Here is a 23,152-nt window from a genome sequence, read left to right as displayed (position 1 = left end):
TCCAGCCTCTCCCCCTCCAGCGATGGTTTGAGCAAATCCTCCTGGCGCAGCACGGGCTGCCACCTTTTGGCAGAACAGAAAAGAATTTCCCTGAAGCATCTTCTGCGTTAGACCCAATTTCGGAACCGACGGATTTGCAGGTAATTCACCCACCTAAGCTTGCACACCATTTTAAGATGCCACCTAATTTTATTTTTACCGATTGCACGTAATGTTAGCAAAAATGATTGTGCCCACACAGAGAGTTTCCTGCGTGCACTCTCCCTCCAGCCCTTCTTTACCAGAAAAGTTTTTTTTACCTCAAAACCACAGGCCCCAGAGGCTGTTTTACCCCAGCCACCACTCTGTAGAGCCTGGCCAGTGTAAAGTGTCACCAGGAGCCAAGGCTGGCCGGGCCTCGCACGTCCCAGCATCGCAGCAGGCAGTGCTCTCACTCCCCAGTAAATATCTTCTAGATGCACCACACCTAACCCCTACCAGGTTTGTTTTTTCCTCCAAAACCTCAACCAGAAAAGCAGGGCCCAGACCCAGCTTGGAGTTAAACAGCAAGCAGTGGAGGTGAGGAGCCGGGGAGTGCCCGCGGGCTGTGTGCTAGGAGCCCAAACACCAGATCTCATCAGCAAAAAGCAAGGATTGATCTACAGGTACCTCCAACCCGACAAAAATGAAGGTAATTTCAGAGAGAAGTTTCCCTGCAGGGTGCTGCTACACCTCGGAAGCCTCAAAATGACAAATGAAGCACTTACAGAGCCGACCATGCCCCCGGGACAAACTTCAGCATATTATGTGTCTGCAGCTCACGGAAACGCAGATCCTCTCCCCGTGAGCAGTTTCAGCCTCTCTCACCCCGGGGATCTCCGTTCTCAGGATTTCAGCACAAACACTGAGCAGGAGCCTGCCCCATAGTAAGGCCAGCCTCGGCCCCAGCGGGAGGCAGAGCTGAGGGCGCTGAGCTGCCGCGGTGCTGCCCCGCCGCCGAGCCTTGGAGACCTGCCAGGTCCCCCAGGGCTTCGGTCACACGGCGCCTGCCCAGAGCTGCGGTTGTGAACCCCCAAAACCAGCTGCAAGTTCTCAAGAAACTTTTACCCAACACCCAACGTCCTCCGTGCTGCGCTCTCAGACTGCCCCAAATTACGTGCCTGGCCTTGGATTGCCCTCCACACAGCGCTCAAACCGCAGGCGTGACGGCACCCAGCCCCTGATCTGGCTGCCCTCTCCCACCAATCCCCTGTCCCCAGGGTTCATAGCATCCCTGATGCTCTTTGGTACTTAAATAAGAGCAGGATTAAGCCTCACGCACCGCCCGCAGTGCCCAGCACACAGTGTCACGCTACAGGATGCTGGGCATGGGCACACGGCCCCTGCCTCCTTGGCCTGCCCTGGCACCTGCAGTTCGGGCATCGTGTTTGGGATCCCCACAAGCAGAAAGAGCCCAAGGAGGTACCAGGAGCAGCCACTGAGCCTTTGGCCTCACTGTTCCTGTGGCTGGGCCCAGGGAGGGCTCAATGGTCCCATGTCCTGGAGAAGGACGTGTGGGTGTAGCCCAGCAGAGAAGCTTTCAAGGCCCATCTGGTTTCATCCCATCTGGTTTCATCCCAGCCCCAGGACCACCGCTTGCTCTTTGATGCGCTGGGCTAGTGGGCAGCATGATGCACTGATGGATGCTAATCTCATCCTTTCCTGTTTACACCACATAAATAGCACGTTCTATTTACGCTACATTTCTCTGGCTGTTTTTGAAGAGGACTGAAGTCACCAAAATGGCACGAACCTGGGGGCAAAACCTGGCGGTGTGTGAGGTGGGCAGGCTGCACCGGGCCCGTGTGTGCAGCCAGCAGCAGGCAAGGGGACAGAATTCGTGATGAGGGCCACATCCCTGCGAGGAGCCACGCATGTCCCCGTTGCACAGGATTGCTCCTGAGCCTCTCCCCCTCTGGCTGAGCTGTGAGGAGCCCGGACCAGGAGAGCCAGGACGTCTCACAGCAGCGAAGTTGGTGCCGCCGCGCGTGGCTGCCGCAGCGAGGTGTGCAGCAGCTCGTCCCCACGCTGGGCGACCAAGCAGCACCCAAGCAGCACCCTGACATCCCACACGCCACCTAGGTGACAGCAGCCAAGCTCCAACCAGCCCCACCAGCACCTTACCTCTGCCTCCTGCCGCCTTCTCCACATCCCCGTGCGAGCAGGGCGGGAGGGAGGATGCTCCTAATCCTGGTGGGAGCATCCTCCGCGCCCCTGCATGGCCCTGCTCAGATGTCTCCCCAAAGCTTTGCTCTCTCTCCGCCCGGATGCTTGAGCTTGAGTCAGAAAATGGAAGCTGAGCCCCTGCCCCTACCCCTCCAGGACCCGAGGAGGAGCTGGGGGCTGTGGGCCCCCACAGAGGAGCCGGGGCAGCACCCCAGGGGTGGTGGCGGTGCCCCCCGCCCGCCGTGCCGTGCCAGCCGAGCTGCTTTTGCTCTGTCTCGCTCCTTGCCCCTTCCTGTGCTGTGGGTCTTGCTCGATCTTCCTTCCTGTCGCGGCAGAGCTGTCGGGCTGCCGTGTAGGCAAATCGAAGTGCGGCTCTACCGAGAAACCCACAGCGCTGGTAACCACCCCAGCCCACGTGAGGCCCCGGCCACGGCTGCTCTCCTGGCTGCTGCATCTCCACTGAGCGATTTCAAACAAAAATTCCCCCCAAACAACAGCACCGGGGAGCCCTGCGTGGGCAGAGCTCAGGGGAGCTGGGTGCTGAACGTCTCAAAGCCAGGGCTGAAGCTTTGGGAGGACCCCACAGAGGAGGCTGCTGCCACGCACAGCAGCTCTTCCCCTCGCTGGGCTGCACCAGGAAACCTTCGTCGTTCCACTGGTAAATTCAAGTTGTATCTTGAAAACGAGCAGAAGGGGAGGAATAAAGTCCCTTTCTCCCAGAGCCATTCTTCTACCAGCACCAGAGCAGTGTTTGGGCAACGCTCTCAAGGTGTAACTCGGGTTGCCCCGCATGGAGCCGGGAGATGGACACGAGGATCCTGGTGGGTCCCGTCCACCTTGGGCTGTTCGGTCACTCCGTGGGTCCATCTCCAGGCCCCCAGCAGGTGTCCCCCACTGGGTGTCCATCACCATGCCAGGCCTGCCTGCTGCCGCCTGCCCTGCGTGTGGGGTGGGGACAGCGTGTCCTGCGTGGGGAAGGGGTCGCTCCCTTTCTGACAGGTAGCACGAATGAAGCCCCACTGAGATCCCTGATGCCTGTTGTACAGCCCTTAGGTCTTGGGGAAAAGGGACGTTTATTTATTTTTTCAGCTAGTATCATGTGCCCATATGTTTGCTTATATATATTAATACGAACCCGTATATATATAAAAGTATATATTAATATAGTAAATATATACTAATTTATATATAAAACTATATAAACATATTTATATAATGTTTAATATGGTTAATGTATTAATGCATTGAAATTAATTATATATATTAATGCATTAATATATTTATGTATTAATAATATGATGTGTCATTAATATATCAGCATGAATATTGATAATATATAATATATAGTATATAATATATAATATATAACATATATTATATATTATATATATAAGATAAGATATATTAATATTAATATCAATATTACACAAACGGATACATATTACACGAACGGATATAATTCGGGTCACACAATGCTGTGTTTCTGTGGTTTCCATACAAAGGGCTGTGCTTGTTCTTGCAGCATGCTCGCTGCTGCAGCCTGCCCCGGCCCCAGCTTCCAGGCTGGCTGCAGGGATGTGAGGCTCCTTTTCTGTAATTAAAGTGATCCGAGTCTGTCCGTCCTGTAATAATAGGAAGTAACGCTCCCATGAGAGCACAGCCAAACGGGGCTGAATGCAGCTGAGCAGAGCCAAAAGGAGCCGAGCGGAGCCGGGCAGAGCCGAAGGCAGCCGAGTGGAGCCGAGTGGAGCCGAGCGGAGCCGAGGTGCCTGCGGTGAGGCCATGGCGGGCTGGGGGCCGCTCGTCGTGTTCGGGGCCACCGGTGAGCAAGGGCCTGGGGCAGGCTGGGGGCTGGGGGCTTGGCCTGGTAGCCCCCGGCTCACGGCCCCGCTTCATCCCCGGCCGCAGGGGCTCAGGGCGGCTCGGTGGTCCGGGCCCTGCTGGCCGAGGGCACCGGGGAGGTCCGCGCCGTGACGCGGAGACCCGGCAGCAGGGCGGCCGCGCAGCTGAGGGGTTTGGGGGCCCGCGTGGTGGCGGCGGACCTGGACGATGGGCGGACGCTGGAGCCGGCCTTGGCGGGCGCCTACGGAGCCTTCGTGGTCACCGACTTCTGGGAGCACTGCAGCCAGGAGAGGGAAGTGGAGCAGGTAGCGCCTTGCTGTCCCAGGACCCTCACTTGGTGGGGGTACAGCAGTGTGGCAGCAGGGTGTGGGTGCTCTCAGAGCCCTTCCTGCAGCCTCGCCAGCCCCACTGGCTCAGACGCATGGTCAGGCTTTGCAAATGGATCGGGTCCTGCTCCTTGCAAAGCCAGAACTCATTCCCTGCACCCACGTTGTCACAGTTAGATGCCCTGAGACTCGGGGCAGCGGAGGGTGGGCTGATGGCCCCGCAGAGCCTTCCCAGGAGGGAGTCAGGGCTGTGGCTGCCTGCGCTCTGCTGTACTTACAGCTTTGGGGCCAAAACATGTGGCAGCATCAGAAATCCCGGGGCTTTCCCTAACGGGAGGAGTTCACCCTAGGGGAGGCTGGTGGTTTCAGAAGGTAAGATCTGCTCGGGCAGGTCCCTGGTAGGTGATTAGGGTTGGGGTTTGTGCACGTGGCGGAGGAGCTGGAGGGTTTGTGACCCTTTAAAGTAGGATGTGTAAGCGGAGGACTGCTCCACCTGGCTGGGTCTGCTCAGCCCTGGCCAGAGAACGAGGTGTGTGGAGCATGTCCCCTGGATGCTGCCTGCCCTCCCAGGGGAACGAAGGGGAAGGGATGTGTGGGGATGAAAGCTTGCGTGTGTCCCATGGGAGCCCTGCTTCTCCTCGTGGCCGGTGTCACTTCACGCAGGGGAAGCGGCTGGCTGATCTGTCGAAGCGCCTGGGTTTGCGCCACGTGGTGTACAGCGGCCTGGAGAACGTCCAGCAGCTGACAGGAGGCCGCCTCCAGGTGCCCCACTTCGATGGCAAAGGCGTGGTGGAGGAGTACTTCCAGGCCATCGGCGTTCCCACCACGATTATCCGAATGCCGTGCTACTTTGAGAATTTCCTTTCTTGCTTCAGACCTGAGAAGGCCCCACAAGGAGACGCGTTTGTCCTGGGTAAGACAGGGCCTCTCGCTCTGCAGCTCACTGCCCCAGCTTCTTCTCTGCTCAGCACAAGCTCCCTGGGCTGGAGGAACCATCCCCTATGCGGGCTCCTCCACAGCTCAGAACGTAGAGGCTCAAAATATCCCGTTTTTTTCCACATCTCATGTTCAGGGCCAGGGTGCCAAAAACTGGGCATTGCAGGAGCTGGGCTCTCACACAGGGCTGCGCTCTGACTGGGATCGCTCTCTCCCCTACAGCGCTGCCCATGGGGGACACCCCCATGGATGGGATGGCAGTGGAGGACCTGGGCCCCGTCGTGCTCAGCCTGCTGAAGTCCCCAGAGGAGTACGTAGGCCGAGTGATCGGGCTGAGCACCGGCAAGCTCACCGTGGCAGAGTACGCCGCTGCCTTCTCCCAGCAGACGGGCAAGACCGTGGAAGCCTCCAAGGTAGGAAGCCGCCCTCGGTGTGTTTGATGCTGCTGAGGGGGGTGGGAAGCTGGTGTTCCCTGCCAGATGGGACCGCAGGGTGCTCAGTGACACTGCCCTGCCACGTGGCTGAGGATTTGGGAGGCAGCTGCCTCAGGACGGATGCAGAGCAAGCTCCTCAGCATCTGCTGTGTGATGTCCCCCTACACACACTCCTTACCCTGGAGGAAGGATGGGCTGGGGGGCCTTGTGGACCCTACCCAATAGACTTGCTGAGCAGCAGATCTTTCCTCACCCGTGGAAATTAATGCAGCAGACTGCTGTAATGCAGCCCTCTTCGGCCTCCCTGCATGGTGTAAGAGAAATGCCCTACAGCCTCTGCCCTGCGCAGACGGTGCTTTTCCTTGATTCTCTCTGCAGATCTCACCAGAGGAGTACGAGAAACTCGGCTTCCCGGGGGCGAAGGAGCTGGCTGCGATGTTCCGTTTCTACGCCCTGAGGCCAGAGCGCGACGTGGAGCTGACGATGAAACTCAACCCCAAGGCCCGCACCTTCCATCAGTGGCTGGCAGACAACAAAGCTGCTTTCTGACCATTCCTCCTCTCATCTTCCACCCAAGCTTTTGCAGCAGGTAGCAGGACCTGGCCGAGGCCGTGAGCCAGGCAGCTTTCTGCTCATGCCTGGGGGCTGCTGCCATCCAGGGGCACATGCAGGAGCGGCATGTCGGCGGGGCTGTGACTGTAACTGCCTCACACACTGAATTTAGGGAGGTGTTTAGTGATTCTGGGTGTTTTCACATCTGTGGGATTGGTTTCTTGGGATCACACACTTCCCTAGGCAGCTCTGAGCATACCGCACGTCATGCACTCAGCTCCCAGTAGCGCTGTGCCCCTGCCAAGTACCCACAGCAGTGCCCCAAAGCAGCGCTGGGGCAGGCTGGGGTTTCTCTTTGGACCATGTTCAGGCATCACAGGTAGGCCGGGCCACGTCTGCAGAGACAGGGCCTGGTGCTGACAGCCCCAAGGGGTGAGAGCTCAATTCCTCAACCCAGACAGCTCCCAGCAGCTGCAGCCCGGCCTTTGGGCTCCCAGGGCTGATTTCAAACACTGCCCTCAGTAGCTGAGTATAACTTTCACAATTATCCAGCCTTAGGATTTAAGACTTGTTTAAAAAGCTTTTTTCCTCCCCCAAAGGTACTGTTTGGGTGAGCTCTGGGCCATGGCTGTCTTCCTGCTTGAAGCCAGGTGTGGACATGACCCCATCACCTAGCCCTGCGCCCCCATCCCAGAGCCACCCCTCATCCCTTGCCCATCACCGGGGCAGGGAAGGGAGCGAAGACAAACCCCCAGAGGCGGGATGGGGGAAGAGCAAACAACGCAGCGAGGCACAGTGTTAAATATCTTTATCAATCTTATTTACATGGATACAGAATCACTTTACAGGCAATTTAATCAGGAGGCAACGCGTGCTTTATTTCAGCAAATTAAGAAGGGCAGGACTACGACATGTTCTTGTTTAGCTGGTCGATTAGTGTGTGGGCTGATGGTACCTGCACGGCATAGCTAACAACAGCGGGCAACTGTAACCATGAAAATACTCACTGCAAGAGCTCAGCTCCTCCTGGAAGGAGCGATCCACTTCACTTGCATTCTCACACATGTAGAACAATGACTCTGACCGATCGTTTATGCTATGGGTGTTGCACTAACAATAAAATAGTTTGTCCAAACTGGCAAAGGGCTTGGTGACAAGCTTGTCCCAGCTCAGAAGCAACAGCATCTCCGTAGTAACTTCAGGTGGTTGAGGAGGGGGAGGAAACCTGAGGCAAAGCGCAGATCCCACCTCTGCGCTTCGTGCAGGAAATCAGCAGGACTAAGAAACCCCCTGGCTGCGGAGGAGGCCGGGGCAGCTGGGCTCTGACAAGTCCCAGCAGAAGGGAGACATCCTGCTGCGAGCGCGATGCAGGGCGGCTAGAAGGGCACGGGAGACTCTGTTGTGAAGACAGGCTTAAAAGCCACGGGCACACCGAGTCTCCTAGGAGAAGATAAGCAGTGCCAAGTTCACCACGCACGTCTAGCATTCAGAGGGGCACCTGAGTGAACAGCAGCCATCTCGGGCTCCATACAGCAGACTGCTCCGCTCTGTGCTGGAAGGACAATTCTTTATTTTCACATTTCCACTGGTTTAGATTCTAAATAATACTTTTTTTTTAAACCAAATAAGCTTCTAGCAGCAGTATGGACAGTGGAACAACCTCAGGAGACACCCACATTACCACAAAGCTGGCATCTTCCATTGTTACCATTTCCTAGGACGCTGGGTTGCTTTTGTATCGTGATGAGGGTTGGTGCCGCGGTGCTTTGTGGCCTCCAGCTGGGATTCTCACTGTGCTGCTGACCGACATCCTTCGCTCTCCAGAGCCCGCTGCCAGAAGGATCCATCCCCGACCGCTAAGGTGATCTGCTGCTGCTGGCTCTTAGTTTCCAGTAGAACGTTTCCCTGCAATTGAAGTAAGCAAAATGTTTAATTTCTCCCGAATGCACCAGATTGAGGTGCACAACCCCTCCAGCTTGCCTTGGAGCACGAGCACATCCCACCTGACCTGCAGTCACCCCTTGTCACCCACAGGGAGCAGAAGAGTTTGAAGCTGAGCCCCTGAAATCCAAGGGGATATTTCCAAGTGGGCTGCTGTCAGCCCACGACCAGCACCAGAGGCTCTGCGGGCCCCTCCTGCACCTCCCAGCAAGGCGCTGCTCCTCCCAGCAGCAGCAGAACTGCCCAGCCCCAGCTTTGCCAGCTCACAGGAACACCCTCAGTGCTTAGAGAAGGGACGGTCCCTGAGGGAACAAGTACTCCCAGGAGCTGCAGGGGAGGCCACCAACCTCCCTGAAGCTGTCTCCAGCGTTTCTGGTGCAGCAACAATGCAGTTGGGGCCCTGTTTTTTTGCTCCAGGTCGCAGGGGACAGCTAGGGCTGGTCACATCGGTGGCTGGAAGGCCTGAGGCTAAGTGAGAAGCAACGCGCTGCTTTCATTTCTTCCACCTCCCAAGAAGGGCAAGTTCCGCTCGGTGTGGGGGAAAAGTCAACAACAAAACACAAGAGGCTTCCTACCTCGGATGGGTATCAGGAGCTAAACATTTTCTTAAGTTTGGAAAGGAATCCCTCCTTGTTCTCCTCAGCCTCAGGCCTATCCTCGCCTGCGCCAGCTCTAGCCGTGGCCCTGCCACCTGGACACAAACAGCAAAGGGCTGCAGTCAGATACGTTCCTCAGGCTGCCCCAGCTACGTCTCCCACCAGCAGCCAGCACCCCTGACAAAGGGAGAGAGTTATTTCAGACTGGGAAGGGTCGGGTCAGCTGGTTCTGCCAGCACCCTCAAGTATTTCTGCCCGTGAGGGGCTGCAGCAGGCAGCGAGCTGCATTACCGGGGCCACTCTGAAAGCACCGGAGAGCCTGGACCCAGAAGGGGAAGAGAAGGACGTCAGCCCAGGTAGTGTCAGTCCTTTCCCTTCTCCTCAGCCCTCCAGCTGCCCAGGGGATTCCTGTGCTCTGCACAAGCAAGGCAGAGGCCTGACAGAACACAAGCACCCAGAACCGAGTCTGCCACTGAAAGCAGGTTCTAGACTTCACCCTACAGAAGAAAAACCTACACTAGTTGTCCCTGGAAAAATCTGCCCATGTTTCATCCATCGTCTGTGTCACGTTCAGGGCAAAGGAGTGCGAAACCACAGCAGGAACCCATTGTAAGTGATTCTCACAAACAGTATCAAGGAGAAACTGAACTCAGGCTAGAATGAAAAAGGCTACAGATATCTCAGAACAAGTGCCTGGATAGGAATCTTACTGGCAGCAGCTGGCAAAGTCTTCCTATATAAAAGAGTCCTGAGAAGTTTTTTTGTCCTTCTGAGAAGTGGCTACAGCAAAAACAAAGGAAACCTCTTTGCTACTCTGTTTTTTTCTGCAGCCTAACCATCCATAACAAAACCCAAAATCCTCCCCAGCCTGTTTTGGGACACAGAGGGCACAAAGTCCAGTCCTCCCCATCCTCCCACAGCCAACACCCGAGCTCAGACTGATGCAATGGCTTGAAACACTGAGGCCTGTAACAGAACGTGCCTGCATCCACTCAGGGTACTTTCTGCCTCCCAGAGCAAGGACAGGCTTTCAGCAGCAGCCTGTCTCAATACTGCAAGCTACTGGCCTTGGTTTTAATCCACCTTGTTGTTTAATTGCATTTAAGAGATCTCTCCCCTTCCCTCCAAGATGCATCTTTAATGTTACCTGCAGTGGAATAGACAATCCCATTCACTTCTGTATCAAAGCACTACAAAACATAACATTGGTAAGGATATGGCAGAGTCCACCTTCCAGTATCCTGAACTTCCAATATCACAGGCTTTGGCACGTGAGGTAGAGAAGACCTAAATTCCCACAATCACAGCTCTGAAAAGCTTACCTTTGCCTAGCTGTACGCAGTCAACAATGCCCTTTTTGGTTTCAACCAAAAATAAACCCCAATCTAACAGGCACTAAGAAGCTCATTGTTCCAGCAAGGGGAAAGAAAACACTGTTTTGCTAGCAGAAAAGACAAAATGTTTGTCTTGCCTTACTGTTCTGCATATATTTTGCCTGCAGCTGCTATTGCTGCCAGATACCTCACCACTGACACTTAAAAAACAATTGCTGGATCCAAGGTTTTAATCTGGGACTGAAAAAACAGCTTTGCAAAGCTCCCAGCTGACTTCATGCCTTCCCTCATGCTGGATGCTCTCTGCTGACTGGAGCCAACACCCAGCACCAACAAACCTTCCTAGCCAAGGTTTCCCCACGCACACCAAGTGTGGCTCAGAGTAACCTTGACAGCAGTACTCCCCTTCAGCTTTCAAGGAGAAACATCCCCACTGCAGCCAGAAGCAAACGCTGAGGACGGATTAGCTCACGCAGAGAGCTGGCCTGAAGCACATTCGCTTTTTCCACCTCTGCTACCATGACAAGTTACTTCTGGCCCAGGGGGAGAAGCCAGCAGCAGAAGGCATTCCTCACCACAGCGAGACTCACCAGAACTTGTCAGGACCTGGAGCATCGCAGTACCTGCTCTTTGTTCACACCGATTTTGCCCAGTGACTATCAGAGCAATGCTCCCTGGGAAGAGGCTTTGTGCCACAGCCCATTAACATCTCACTGAAACTAATTTCAAAGTAACACGCGTGGCAGGTTGTGCTGACACGCTGTCCAACAGTCACCTCGGCTCACCTTCTGCTGTCCCTCAAAGACCCCGGGATGCGTTGTGCCCTCCCACACCACCTCCCCAGGGAAGGAGCACTAATTCCCCCAGCCCACCTGATGCTGTATTTGTGACTCCGTTCACTGTGCCGTCCACATCTCTCTCGTCCTCAGCATAGCTCATCATTAAGGCTCTCTGGCGATCCGTCAGCCTCCTGCAGGTCAAAGACAGAGCTGGTGGTTACGGCTGCATCAGAGACATCACCAGGCTGCCTTCACCTCCTCGGGCAGCACACGCAAGAGGCAGCTACTGGAAGCACAAGATTAATCTGGCATTCACCACGAATCCCTGTGACCAATCTACAAAGAGCAAGCCCCAGTGGAAGAGGAGAGAGATGACCCACTGCAGTTCACCAAACTGTAGGGAAACGGCAAAACCTTTTCAAGTGCTGCGAGAAACATCTGGAGCTGCAGCAGCACGAACATCTGTGGGGGGAGGCCTCAGGAAATGAACTCCCTTGCTGCGTGCAGCAATGCAAACTCAAAAGTTTGCTTCACCACAGAAGCAGAGGGTGGTGAAAAACAAGTGCCAAGGAGCTCAGTTACTTGAAGCTGCAGGTATAAGAGCACAGACGGACATGTTGTGAGCCAGAACACTGAATTTACATAACTGGGTTCCTGACAAAAAGTGGCAGAAATCCATGTGCGTGACTATTTATATATTTCTAGGGTTTAGGATTTTTACAGCTGTGTTGCCAAATTGTATTCTCAAAAACAGTAAGCAAACAAACAAAAAACACAACAGAAGTCCAAAAGTCTGCCTATCTACCTCACACTAGGGAAAAAAAAAAAAGGCAGAGGAATGACTCTAATTGTCCAAGGAAAATTCAAAACAGATCTTGACAAAGCAGTAAGAATTTTTCACAAAATCTTTCTGAACAATTTTCTTTTTTTTTTTGCAAAAAGCCCAACATTTCCCAGAAACTTGCGTTACTTACTGAGGAACTTTTATCTTTATGTGAATGTAGTGGTCTCCGTAGCCATAACTATTAACCTTGGGAATGCCTTTCCCACTCATTCGAATTCTCTGGTCTGGCTGAATACCAGGGGGTATCTGTGAACACACACGGGGCACGTTTGTTATTCCACTGTATGCATTTACATAGTAATTGTGTTGCGTGTTTGTAATCAATTATTTCTCCAGCAGGCTTCAAAATAAGATGGGAGAAATCTGGTAGGTTCATGCATCTGAACATGTACAGAGGCTGAGTTAACATGGACGGGAAAGCTTGTAAAGAACCTAGCAGGGTTCAGCCGACTTCGGAAGGGATTTGTGCAGCAATCCACCCAGCCGCTGCTGTCCCTGTCCCCACACAGTGAGCTGGAAAGGAGGTGGGCCCGAGAAGGTCGCAAGCTACCTGACACTCAGTGCTGAAGAAGTCTGGCACTTGATACTGGGGGACCTGGGAGATCTGCAGCATCTCTGCAGCAAAGTGGGGCTCTGATGTCCCACAGTGATCTATGCCCGAGCTCTTCCACGTAACGGTACCTACCGTGATATTGATTGTCTCGTACAAGCCTTGACATCTGGCTGTACCTCCCAGAACAGCCTGTGCTACTGAAATAAGGAGGTCTGAATGGATATCTGCGCCATTTCTTCTGAACACGGAACTTTTTTGAACCTGAAAGGCAAGCAGTTGCAAAAAGTAGTGAGCAGAACAATACAAAGTTATCACGGTAAACTGCTTGGAAAGGTCTTAGCACAGAACACCAGAAAGCTGCAGCCAGACCCTTCACCGCCTACAAACCACGTGGCTAATAAGTCTAGTTTAACGTTCAGTCTTTTAGAAAATCACAGCTCTTGACATAACTGTAACTAGACAGAGGCTCAGGGCTCAGCAGCTCCCTCCTCTAATCCCGTTTGTTAATTCAGTGTCAGTACGATTCTGCAGAGACAAAGACAACACTGTCTTGTCCAGTACCCCAAAAAAAAGGAAAGCCTGAAGAGGGAAGCAGGAACCTGTGCAGTGGCCTCACAAGCTGGAAGAGAATTAAATCCTCCTGCACCACCAAGGTACTGAAAAAAAAAGAGTTTTCTCTCTGACAGAGCCACATATAACAGGATGCCTACAGGAGAAGTAACAGGATGCCTACAGGAGAAGAGGGCCCCAGCTACAAAGAATGTGCAAAGCAGCACTTAATGCAAATCTGCAACAGGACACTTGACCAGCCAGCCTCACGTGCATTCCTCCAGCCCTCCTCAGCACTCCCACCACTGCAGGCAGACGCCTCCTTCAAGCCTCCGAGTCAAATTCTCGAGGCACCAAGAACCTGCTCTGTGTTTCGATACACACTCCCACAAAGGCCTCACCCCAGAACCAGCAGCACAATTCTTCACGAGCAGACTCAACTTGTTACAATGCAGAACTTCTGCTATCTCAGAAAGTTCACACAGATCACGTTACCTCAGCTGTTTGGAAGGATCACTTGCTCTTCCTCCTCCCGTTCCCCATTTTGTTGGGCTTCCCAGGCCGTTGTGAAGGGAACAAGCAACCAACTTAAGAATGGAAAAGAGCTGTAAGGATACGTACCCTGAACGTGATGAAAATTTCCTTCTTCCCCACAGGCATCCGAACTGTCTGCCCGTCCTCAACACCTGCAGTCAGGAGAGAGAAAAAAAGAGGGAATGTTATTGTGTTCATCTTGTTTTATAATCTGCATGCTACCGGAATGCCACAGCTTCCCCGTGAGCTCCCTGCCACTGCAGCAGCGTCCGCACACCACAAGCGGAGGCACAACACCGACCAGAGGCACAGCGAGCCCCTCACCACGAGCCCAGCACCGCGGCCAAAGGGCAGAGGTCCAGCACACACCGGTACCCCAGAGGTGATGCCTACAGAGTTCTCCTGAGAAACACATCAGCCTAAGAAACACTGGGCAGCCTTGGGCAGCCTCTACAAGCTACAGGAAAATTACATGCTGGTCACCCAAGGCGGTCTCAAAGCAGCAAGTCTTCAGTCCCACTGCTTGGTTTGTCCTCTCTGGTGAGGGAAGCAATCAGCAAACTTTTCTGAGCTAAGCTCAGGTTTTAAAGATTCCCACCCTCTCCACCAGCTTCACCAAGGACAGATGGAAAATTCAAGTTAAGATCTTTTGAAAGCATCACTCTTCAAAAACTGCCGAGAAGGATCCATGCAAGAAACAAAACTTCAGCTCAAAAAGGGCAAAGCAAATATTTTTACCTGCCAGGTACAAACGCACAGCCAGAAAGTTTCTCTCATTGCTAATGCCTTCAATTACCAAGCTATTGATCTGCTTTGTTCTGAAGATTAAATTATCTGCAGCAAAGCTTCTTCACATTGCCCTGACGTTTGTACCTGACAAGTACCTTGCTGAAATAACTAACGACAGCCCCTTTAACAGACAGCAGTGCACAAACACAGCACTGACCTGCTGGCACGGGAACCATCACTGTCTTCCTCTGTTTGGTTTGCCCCGTTCCTCGACACACCACACACGGGGTTGTGATGATGGAACCACGACCACCGCACCGTCGGCACGTAGATCGCATTACAAAGGGGCCCGTATTTATCGTTTCCTGGTGAAGAAAACACAGATCATCCAAATATTTAGTACTGAGGTCGTATTTTTCACCTCCACAGCACCGCTGGCAGTGACTGGCCCGGCAGACGTGAGTCCTTCTAATCACACGTACAGCCTGACACGGCAGGGGGGGCAGTGTGATCTTTTAACAAGGGGTGGAGCAGAAAACAGGCTCAGAAATCCAAAGAGGATGCTGCCTGTGAGAAGCTGGATCAGGTTCAGCTTCCATCACCACATGCTGATTTCCACTGAAAACCATCACGACTACGAGCAAGCGCCTGCTGGCCTGGGGAAGGGAGACACAACACTTTCATCTCCAGGATGTAACGCAGAAGAACAAGACTCCTCGCAGTGCTATTTCACATGGCGTTACAAACTGTATCTTGAGGAGCCCAAGGACAAGCCACTTGCAGGAATTACTGCTGTATCCAGGAAAAGGTTATGGAGAATAAACTATGGACCAACCCGTCACACAGGGAGACAGTGGGAAAGGTTTGCCTTGTCCTCTGGCCAACTGCACCCATTCTGCACAGCAAGCTATTCTGGCCACAGACTGATCGCCAGTTTCCATTTTGATGCATGGAAAATCAAAAGCCCAAGGCTTGATTATTTCTTTACTAACTTCTTTCCTTCCTGTCAGCAGCACACATCTTCTCATTTCATGATTGTCCTTCAGCTATCCTTGCTCCACCCTCCAGCCCTCCACTCGAAGTATGCCCACGTAATGTCCGAATTGTTACATCAGGTAAATATTGTTTACTGGGCACGATACCAAACTGACCTCGTCCTGAAGGCACTGCTTTAGCTGGACAGAACATGCCTTTAACTTAGAAAAAACATTCCTAACGCAGATTAACATCAAGTCCACATTAACCTGATTTCACCCAAGATAAGCCGATGAGTGCAGTGGGAATTTTTCGGCGTGGAGGGGACTGACTCGGCCCGGTAAGGGAGAGAGGCAGGTTCTGCTGCGCTTTGAGCACTCACCATGCCAGTGCCGTTGCAGTAGTGGCAGTGCTGCGCTTTGGTACCAGGCTCGTTCCCTTTCCCTCCACAGCGCTCGCAGGAGTCATTGATGTTCACCACAATCTCCTTGTTAACACCTTTTGCAGCTTGGGTGAAGGTCAGTTCCATGATGTACTGCACGGGAAACAGACGTCAGTCCACAACCCATGTGTGGTGGGGTCTTAAGCAAACTGGAATTTTGCCAAATATCAAACTGTGCTTAAATGCGTCCGGGTAACAGAGGGGGAAAGAAACAGATGGATGCACAACTCGTTCGGAAATGTTCTGCCTCAATCTGGGAAGCAACAGCCTGTCTCATATAAATAAAAAGGATGGCAAACGTTTCAGGAATGATGATTATACCATCGTGTAACAGAAAGGAGATTTTAAAAGAGAAAAGAGACAAGTATAAATACAAGTCGTGTGTTTTTCTGCTCTCAGGAAAGACCTTTAGTATTTCCAAAGGTTTTACTGAACAGAAATACATCAACAGGTAAGGACGGAGGCTTTTGCTCCCAAAGAAAGCATCTGCTCTTCCTGAATAAACTCTTTTCTTTCTTAGCAAGGGGATTCAGCAGAAAAGGGGACTCCACAAAACTGTTTGTTTGTAAGAGGAAGGCCACTGCCAGCTGGAAGCACTGAACACCACACATCTGAAGGCATCATGTGAATCCAGGCTGTCAAGACTTAAAGAGCGTTTAGCTGCAGCACAAAGAAGAATAAATGTTTTTTGCTTTATTATGGGCTCCACTGCAAAGTGAAGCCAATTAACTTGCAAAATTAAGCCAATTAAGCAGTCAAATTCAATGCTGGAAGGCTTGTTTTATAGTTATAAAGGTATTTTGTGGTTTTCATCATTACAGCACAAAGCAGACACATGCAAAGCAACTTAGAGCAGAAAAGTTGCCTATACGGAGCTGGAAATTGCTTGGCAGCACTAACCGGGTCAGTAAACACCAGAAATAGCTGAAGTCCACAAAAAAATGCTCGGTCTGGAGGCGTGGCAAGTACATCCATGTGGCTTACCAAGAACACCCCCTCACACACAGCAGGACGCTCATGTGGTGATATTCCCAGAGCGAACGCTTTGCTTAAACTCACTCCAGGAGCAACCTGGCAGCCCGCTGCCCCGCTCCAGCTCTGCAGCTTCACACCCCCAGGAAACACGCGCATCTCCTTACCTCCTGCGGCTGGTCGAAGACGTTCTGGAAATCGCCGAAAGGGGACCCCGAGAACTCGCCGAAGATTTTCCTGAAAAGCTCCTCCGGATCAATGGATGGGCCGCTGCTCCAGTACTGGCGCCCAGCACCAGCACCGGCGCCTGTTGCGCCAGGATCAAAGCTGGCTGTGCCGTAAGCATCGTACTGCTTCCGCTTCACCTCGTCGCTTAACACCTTGGGGACAAAGAAAGGTGCCATCAGGACACCGAACAGGTCCTGGGCAGCCCCCCTAAAGGAACTCAGGGCTGTCTGTTACCAGATGGTGCTCACTCAGACCTTTGTGTCCTCAGAAGAGTGCCCCAGCCTTCGTGATCATATAGATCACCGAAAAGCTTGGCATCAGCAACATGACAAGGTCTTAGTGGTTCGTAACAAGCACAAATAACTTGTGTTGTATATTTCGTTGCTCGTATATTGAATGAAAGCTGGTGGTAAGAGTGCTGGAGGAAACCTGAAACCCGCCAGAGGGCAAACCAGCACAAAGCAAGGTGGAGAGCAGAAATGGAGCACGGTGGAACGTACCTTTGTCTCAGAAAGCTGGTAACTGCTGGCAGGTTTGTTTGTTTGTTTGTTTGACCTAGGCACTAACTCCACCACAGAAACCACCTTTCCCAACTCTGCCAGTCCCTCATTGCTAAGAGCCAAAACGCAAAGAGCCCAAAACATGATCAGGCAAATCAGAAATCTGGGCTAAATAACTCGCTGCAGACACCTCTAGGGCAGATGCCCTCACACCTGAAGCACAAGATGTCAAAAATCAGCCGTCCTCTTACAGCAAACACGCACGTGAAGACGTGGTATCCCCACTCCACCTCCACCAGGAGCTGTTCCCATTCTCTTCCCTCTCAGGCCAATAAAACCCCCCAACATTACCTCGTAGGCTTCTGCCAGCTGCGCAAACTTCTCCTTAGCCTTGGGGTCATCCTTATTTGTGTCGGGATGGTATTTCTTCGCCAGCTAAATGAGAAAAAACCCAAACATTAGCGACAGAGAGCACCAATCTGCTGCAGCCAAGACCTCTCAGGCAGCAGGCAAAGCTCGGTGCCAGCGCCCTGGGGGCAGAAAGCAGCCCCTGGGCGGGCTGGGGGCTGTGTATGGCGGGGGCCGTGCCTGGTAGTAGGCCTTCTTGATCTCCTTCTGGCTGGCGGAGCGCGGCACCCCCAGCACCTGGTAGTAATCCTCCTTGGCGAGGGCCGCCGAGCTGCTGTGGAAGGAGGAGGCCGGGACACGGCTCGGGCCTGAGGGAGGAGAAGGAGAAGAAGGAGAGGGGCGGTGAGGGGGCGGTGAGGCGGCCCCAGGCCCCCCTCAGCCCCCCTCAGGCCCCGCTCCCCGCCTCACCCGCGGCCCACAGCCCGGCGCCCAGCAGCGAAGGGCGGCGTGCGGCGGGTCCCTGCGCGGGGCCGAGCCCTCGGAGCAGCCACAGGAGCGGCAGCCTCAGCGCCCCCCGCTCCCTGCCCCGGCCCGGCCCCGGTCCCCGGGCGCAGCCCCGCGCGGCACCGGCGGCAGCCCCCAGCCAGCGCGCGGCGCTCCCCGCCGCCATCTTGGCCCGCGCGCGGCGCTGCGCATGCGTGGCGGCGGCGGCGGGGGGCGGTGTGGTGCTGCGCGTGCGCAGTGGAGGGAGGGCGGTGAGGGGTGGAGGGGGCTTGCTGCGCGGCTCCGGACCCCACAGGAGGGCACCGCGGGGTTGGGGCCGCTCTGCTGCTGCCCGGGAGGGGTGCGGGCAGCGGGTTGAGGCGCTGGCTCCTCTCCCGGAGGTGGCCGCGGTCCTGCAGTGAGGGCAGGAGGTGTTCCCAGCGCCCATCTCCCTCCTCCATCACCGGGGCTGCCGCCGAGTCCCGTCAGCGGGGAGCGCAGCGCGCACAGCCGGCTGCAAATAACCCCGGCGGGACAAGAGGGGGCGGCAGCACCCATCCTCAGCCTCGCTGCACCCCGCAGGCCGTGTACGGGCACACAACACCCGGTCCGCAGGCGGAGGAGCCTCGGCGGGTCTCGAACCCGCGGCCCCTGGAGCTGCATCGGGGTGTGTGTGTGGGGGGGCGCCGCGCCCGGCCCGGCTCGGGGGCGTGGCCAGCGCGGAGGGGGCGTGGTTAGAGCGGAGGGGGCGGGGCTAGCGGCCCGGCTCGGCTCGGCTCGGTTCGGGCGCCCCGGTGCAGCCCCGCCCGGCCCGGCCCGGCTCGGATCGCCTCGGCTCGGGGGTCCCGGCCCGGCTCGGGGGGTCCCAGCCCAGCCCGGTTCGGCTCAATTCAGCCCGGCCCGGCCCAGCCCGGCTCGGTTCGGCTTTCCCGGTTCGGCCCGGCTCGGCTCGGCTCGCCATGAACCGCTTCAAGGCGTCCAAGCTGCGGCACACCGAGGCCCGGCTGCCCCGCAGGGAGGTGAGCGCTGGGGGGGGCTCCCCGGGGCTCCCCCGGGCGCGGCGCGGGGCGGCGGGGCCGGGCTGGGGCGGGCGGCACCGCCCCGGTCCCCCCCCCAAAATAACCCGGGGGTGCCGCTTTAGGGCCGGGGGGTGCCGGCCGAGAGGGTCCCGGAGCGGTCCCGGGGTGCTCAGCCCTTGCCGGGGCTCCCCAAAGCCGCTCCGGTTCCCGGGTGGCTCCCAGGCGTGGGTGCGGTGCCAGCAGCGGGCTGGGTGATGCTGCTGGGGGTTTTGGGGTCTCGCTGCTTTTGGGAAAGATTTGGGGCCCCCATGGGCATGGATGCGTTCGGCTCCCAGCCCCTGGGGTTCGGCAGCCTCCTTGCTTTTAGCTTCCCACCCCAGCTGCCCGCGCACAAATCCCGCACCCGCACCCCTGCCAGCACCCGGGGTGTCCCTTTGGGGTTAGCTCGGGGTAAGGGGGGGACGTGGCTGTCCCCACACGTGTGCCCAGCCAGCACGGGGAGCCCACGCTGGTTTTTGGGACTGTCACAGCCCCAGGATATCGATGTGGGATGTGGGATGTCGAGGGCCTGGTGTGCAGGGAGACATCTGCTCGGCCTCAACAGCCTGCATGGGATGGGGTCTTCCTTAGGGCATTCCCCATCCGGGTGTGAAGTGTACCTAAGGGAGCCAGGACCCGTCCCCATGTCCCTCGGGTGTCCCTGAGCGTGGCCGCCTGCTCACACTTGCCCTGGCCGGATCAGGAAGCAGGGCGCAGCCACGAGGATCCCACCTGGGTCTCTTCTCCCTCCCCCGGCAGAGACACCCCGAGGGGTTGCGGCTTGTTATAGGGACGTATCGGGGTGTTCACCCCCCGTGGGTGCAGGAAGGGTTAAGGGGCCTGCCCCCGAGCAGGCTGCAGTGACAGGGACCGGAGGAAGTGCTGCAGGAACCGCTGCTCTCTGGCAGGCCCCAAAAGGAAACCGTGCAAAGAGAGGAAGCGCAGCTCGCTCCTCGGGGGCTCGTGCAGCTCCCGTCCTGCACAGGGCTCCGTGCAGGACACGGGCACCCGCTGCAGTGTGGCACCGCTCCGTAGCCCCGCTGTCACCTCTGCACGAGGGTTGGACTTGGCCCAGGGTGTGCCAGGAGCTCCCATGGGCACGCGGTTGCGCACCGGTGTCACCGGGAGCGGGTCCGGCCAAGGTGGAGCCTCTCGGTGCCCCGTGGGTGCCGTGCTCCAACACAGAGGTGGTGGGGAGCGAGCAGCCAAGTGGGATTTGGGTTCAGGAGCTGTGGTTTCGTGGAGAGGCAGCGCTGGGAGCTGGGGTGCTCCCATCCCTGCAGCCCCAGCCCCTCTGATTTTAGGGCTGGAGCACCGGCAGTCGCGTTGCTCCATCCCTCCCTGAGGACGGGACCCTACAAACGTGGCTCCGGGTGGTGCCAGGTCCCTCGGTGAGGGAGCTCTGCTGGGACTGAAGGTCTCCAGCAACGCTGCGTCAATGCTTCGTGCTCTCTTCCCCAGCCATGCACCCACCATCTCCTAACACGGGTTTTTTTCTCCATCCCAGGCCTGGACTGGGGGTCTCCGAGCCAGCTCCGTCGCGTCCTGTGGGAACCAGGTGAAGGCCAGCTGCCAGTGGGTAGCGTTCAGCGCCGAGCCGACAGGTGAGGATGGGGAGCTGGGATGGGTTTACCCCCGGAGCTGAGGTCCCTCGGGGCTGGGTGGCAGTGGCACAGGGCACAGGAGGCACGCGGGCACCAGGAATTCCCCCATGGGTGCTGGCAGTCCCGCAGGCCCATCTCTGGATTGCAAATCTGGGTGCTCCCCGCCGCATCCCCGGGATTTTTGGGGGCCCCCGTGGGCAGCAGCCGGGCTGTGGGTGGCCGGTGACCTGCTGCCGTGTCTTCTCCTGCAGGTGTGCTGGGCATCGTGCCGCTGGAGGGCAAGGATGGAGCCAAGAGGACCGTGTCTCAGCTCTGCTGCCACTCAGGTGAGCCGGGCGTCTGCTGAGCCCAAACCATTTCGTGCTGTACTCCGCAGAGCTCTGTGCTGGGGCACCAAGGGGTCGGGAGCCACCTCCTGCCTCCACAGCAGGCATTTGGCCCCGCATTTGGGGCTCAGGAGCTGCTTCTCAGCCTTGGGGTCACCCAGGGCCATCTGTGTCCTGGGAGAGGGGCTGCTGGAGTCCCCAGGGACCGCCACCCGCAGGCAGGGTGACCCAGACACGTCCCGCTCCCGTGTGAGGCAGGGACCTGCTGAGTTGAGAGCCGTGGAAGCTGTGAGCGCTCAGGACCCTCTCTCAGTGCCCTGTGCCCCTGGGCAGCTGTGCCTAGCAGGGGGTTTCACCTCTAGAGCTGCCAATCTCAGGCTTTTGGGGACCTTCCTCCAGCACGCCCTTCCCGTGTTGTGTGCTCCGGACTTCCCAGTGCAAAATGTTAGCATTTTCCAGTGGGAAAAGCGCCCCTGGAGCATAAATCTAGACTGGACTCACCTCGAGCGTCCTGCAAAAGGCTCCTGGGAGCCACCCGAGGAGCAGCAGCTGAGCAGCCCCGGGGCAGGCAGCCTCGCAGGAGGAGCACGGGAGCAGCCCAGCACCGGGCTGGTGGAGGAGCTGGGATCCTGGTGGTGTGCAGCCAGCTCAAGCGATGAGGGGAACGGGAATGGGAACAGGAATGGGAACAGGAATGTCCCAAACACGAGAGTCAAGGTGGGAGCAGGCTGCTGAGCCCGTCCCAGCGCCACCCTGCTGCGTGCTGTGCTCTGCCCGCCTTGGCTCTGCCCTTTCCTGGGGCTCAGCCCATCATCTGCTGGGCTCTTTTCAGCCCCCTTTCTGGCCTTGTTGCCCTTCCAGAGCTTTTTTCCAGCCTCCGTCCTGCCCTGGCAGACATCCCCGTGCCACCCAGCTCCCCGAGCTCCCGGAGGAACGCTCGGCGGGGCCGGCGGCGCGCGCAGCCAGCAGCTGCAGAGCCGTTAATGAGATTTCAGCACGAGCCCTTTGAAGCCGGCTGTGCCCGGGAAATGCCTCCCTCGGGCATTCGGAGCAGGGGGAGGGATTTTTGGATCCTCCCCGGGGCGAGCACGGCAGATAAGTCGGGAGCTGGAGTGAGTTGCTTGCCTTTTCGTGCCTCCTGGGCCCGTATCTCCGCCGCCTCGTGGAAGCGGAAAAGTACACGGTGACCCAGTTTCCCCAGCGTGCCGAAGCACCGGAGGGGCTGTTCGTGCTGGTGCCAGCCCAGCCTTGCTCCCGCGGGGCTCTGCCACCATCACGCTGCTCAGGGCCGTTACAAAGGGAGCGTTGTGGCCAGCGCGGGGCCGACGCAGGCGCCCTGGTGCCACGCGTGCTCCTCCTGCAGCTCGGCTCCGGGGATGGCTGTTGTGAAACCAGAGCCCAAGCTGGGCGGTGGCACCTCGAGGAGGGGAACGCAGCTGTGGTGTGCTCAGGGCTCCCCGAGGGGCAGCGTGGAGGCTTGCGGGGAAGCTGAGCTGCCCTAAAATACCTCGGTGGGGCTGGGTCCCCCGAGGGGACCTCGCTCCCTGCGTGTGCGCGGCAAGGGGCTGAGACTGGGGGGCAGCAACGGGGGGTGAATGTGCTGTGTGCGGGGGGGTCAGAAGAACAGTGGTGACACGGGGCTGCGCCTCTGCTCCTCTCCTTCCAGACGTGGTGACAGACTTTGACTTCTCACCATTCGATCAGCTCCTGCTGGCTACGGGCTCTGCTGACGAGACGGTGAGTGCTCGGTGCCGTGGGGACCCACGGGGCCGCGCTGTGCCCACCCTGCTGTGTCCCTGGGCTTCACTGCAGGGCTTGGGGAGGTGGATGCAGAGAGACGGGAGTGCCAGGAGCCTGGGGAGGAGGGTGCCAGCCTCGGAGAGCTGTGTGGGCACTCCCTGGGGTGTAGGGGACGGGGCAGGCTGACGTGAGGGACGGGGACTGAGGTGCATCCACCAAGGATCAGCCTCTCCTGTCACCCGGGATGCCTGCAGCCCCGATCCCAGCAGGGGTCACGCGATGAGGCTCACCTGGTGGGCCATTTTCCTGGCTCTGAGTAGAAGGCACCACAGCCTGGAAGAGC

At 56.6% G+C, this 23,152-nt stretch overlaps 3 protein-coding genes across 3 annotated transcripts in view; 2 read left to right on the top strand and 1 right to left on the bottom strand.

Annotated features, from left to right (window-relative positions):
* The first annotated feature begins 3,814 nt into the window (after positions 1-3,814).
* On the top strand, positions 3,815-7,458 carry NMRAL1 (NmrA like redox sensor 1). Its single transcript, XM_032197751.1, has 5 exons — positions 3,815-4,006; positions 4,093-4,331; positions 5,016-5,265; positions 5,511-5,701; positions 6,101-7,458. The coding sequence occupies exons 1-5, from the start codon at positions 3,859-3,861 to the stop codon at positions 6,269-6,271; spliced, it is 999 nt and encodes a 332-aa protein (XP_032053642.1). The 5' UTR covers positions 3,815-3,858; the 3' UTR covers positions 6,272-7,458.
* Positions 7,066-18,268, bottom strand: DNAJA3 (DnaJ heat shock protein family (Hsp40) member A3). The gene is made up of 11 exons (XM_032197771.1): positions 18,067-18,268; positions 17,839-17,966; positions 17,602-17,685; positions 16,690-16,902; positions 15,491-15,643; positions 14,351-14,498; positions 13,492-13,556; positions 12,454-12,582; positions 11,899-12,014; positions 11,018-11,115; positions 7,066-8,179 (listed from the first exon to the last, which is right to left on the bottom strand). Exons 1-11 carry the CDS (start codon positions 18,266-18,268, stop codon positions 8,157-8,159), a joined length of 1,359 nt encoding a protein of 452 aa, XP_032053662.1. The 3' UTR covers positions 7,066-8,156.
* A 719-nt stretch (positions 18,269-18,987) lies between these two features.
* The window catches only part of CORO7 (coronin 7), a 36,587-nt gene continuing 32,422 nt past the window's right edge, over positions 18,988-23,152 (top strand). The window contains exons 1-4 of the mRNA XM_032197551.1: positions 18,988-19,100; positions 20,647-20,743; positions 20,995-21,069; positions 22,736-22,806. Coding sequence (XP_032053442.1) covers positions 19,041-19,100; positions 20,647-20,743; positions 20,995-21,069; positions 22,736-22,806 — 303 coding nt within the window. The 5' untranslated portion in view covers positions 18,988-19,040. The remainder of the gene's footprint in view (positions 19,101-20,646; positions 20,744-20,994; positions 21,070-22,735; positions 22,807-23,152) is intronic.

This window comes from Aythya fuligula, chromosome 15 (assembly GCF_009819795.1).
Source record: "Aythya fuligula isolate bAytFul2 chromosome 15, bAytFul2.pri, whole genome shotgun sequence".
Taxonomy (NCBI): Eukaryota; Metazoa; Chordata; class Aves; order Anseriformes; family Anatidae; genus Aythya; species Aythya fuligula.
The sequence above is the reverse complement of the archived record's forward strand: the minus strand, read 5'-3'. Positions and strand labels throughout refer to the sequence as shown.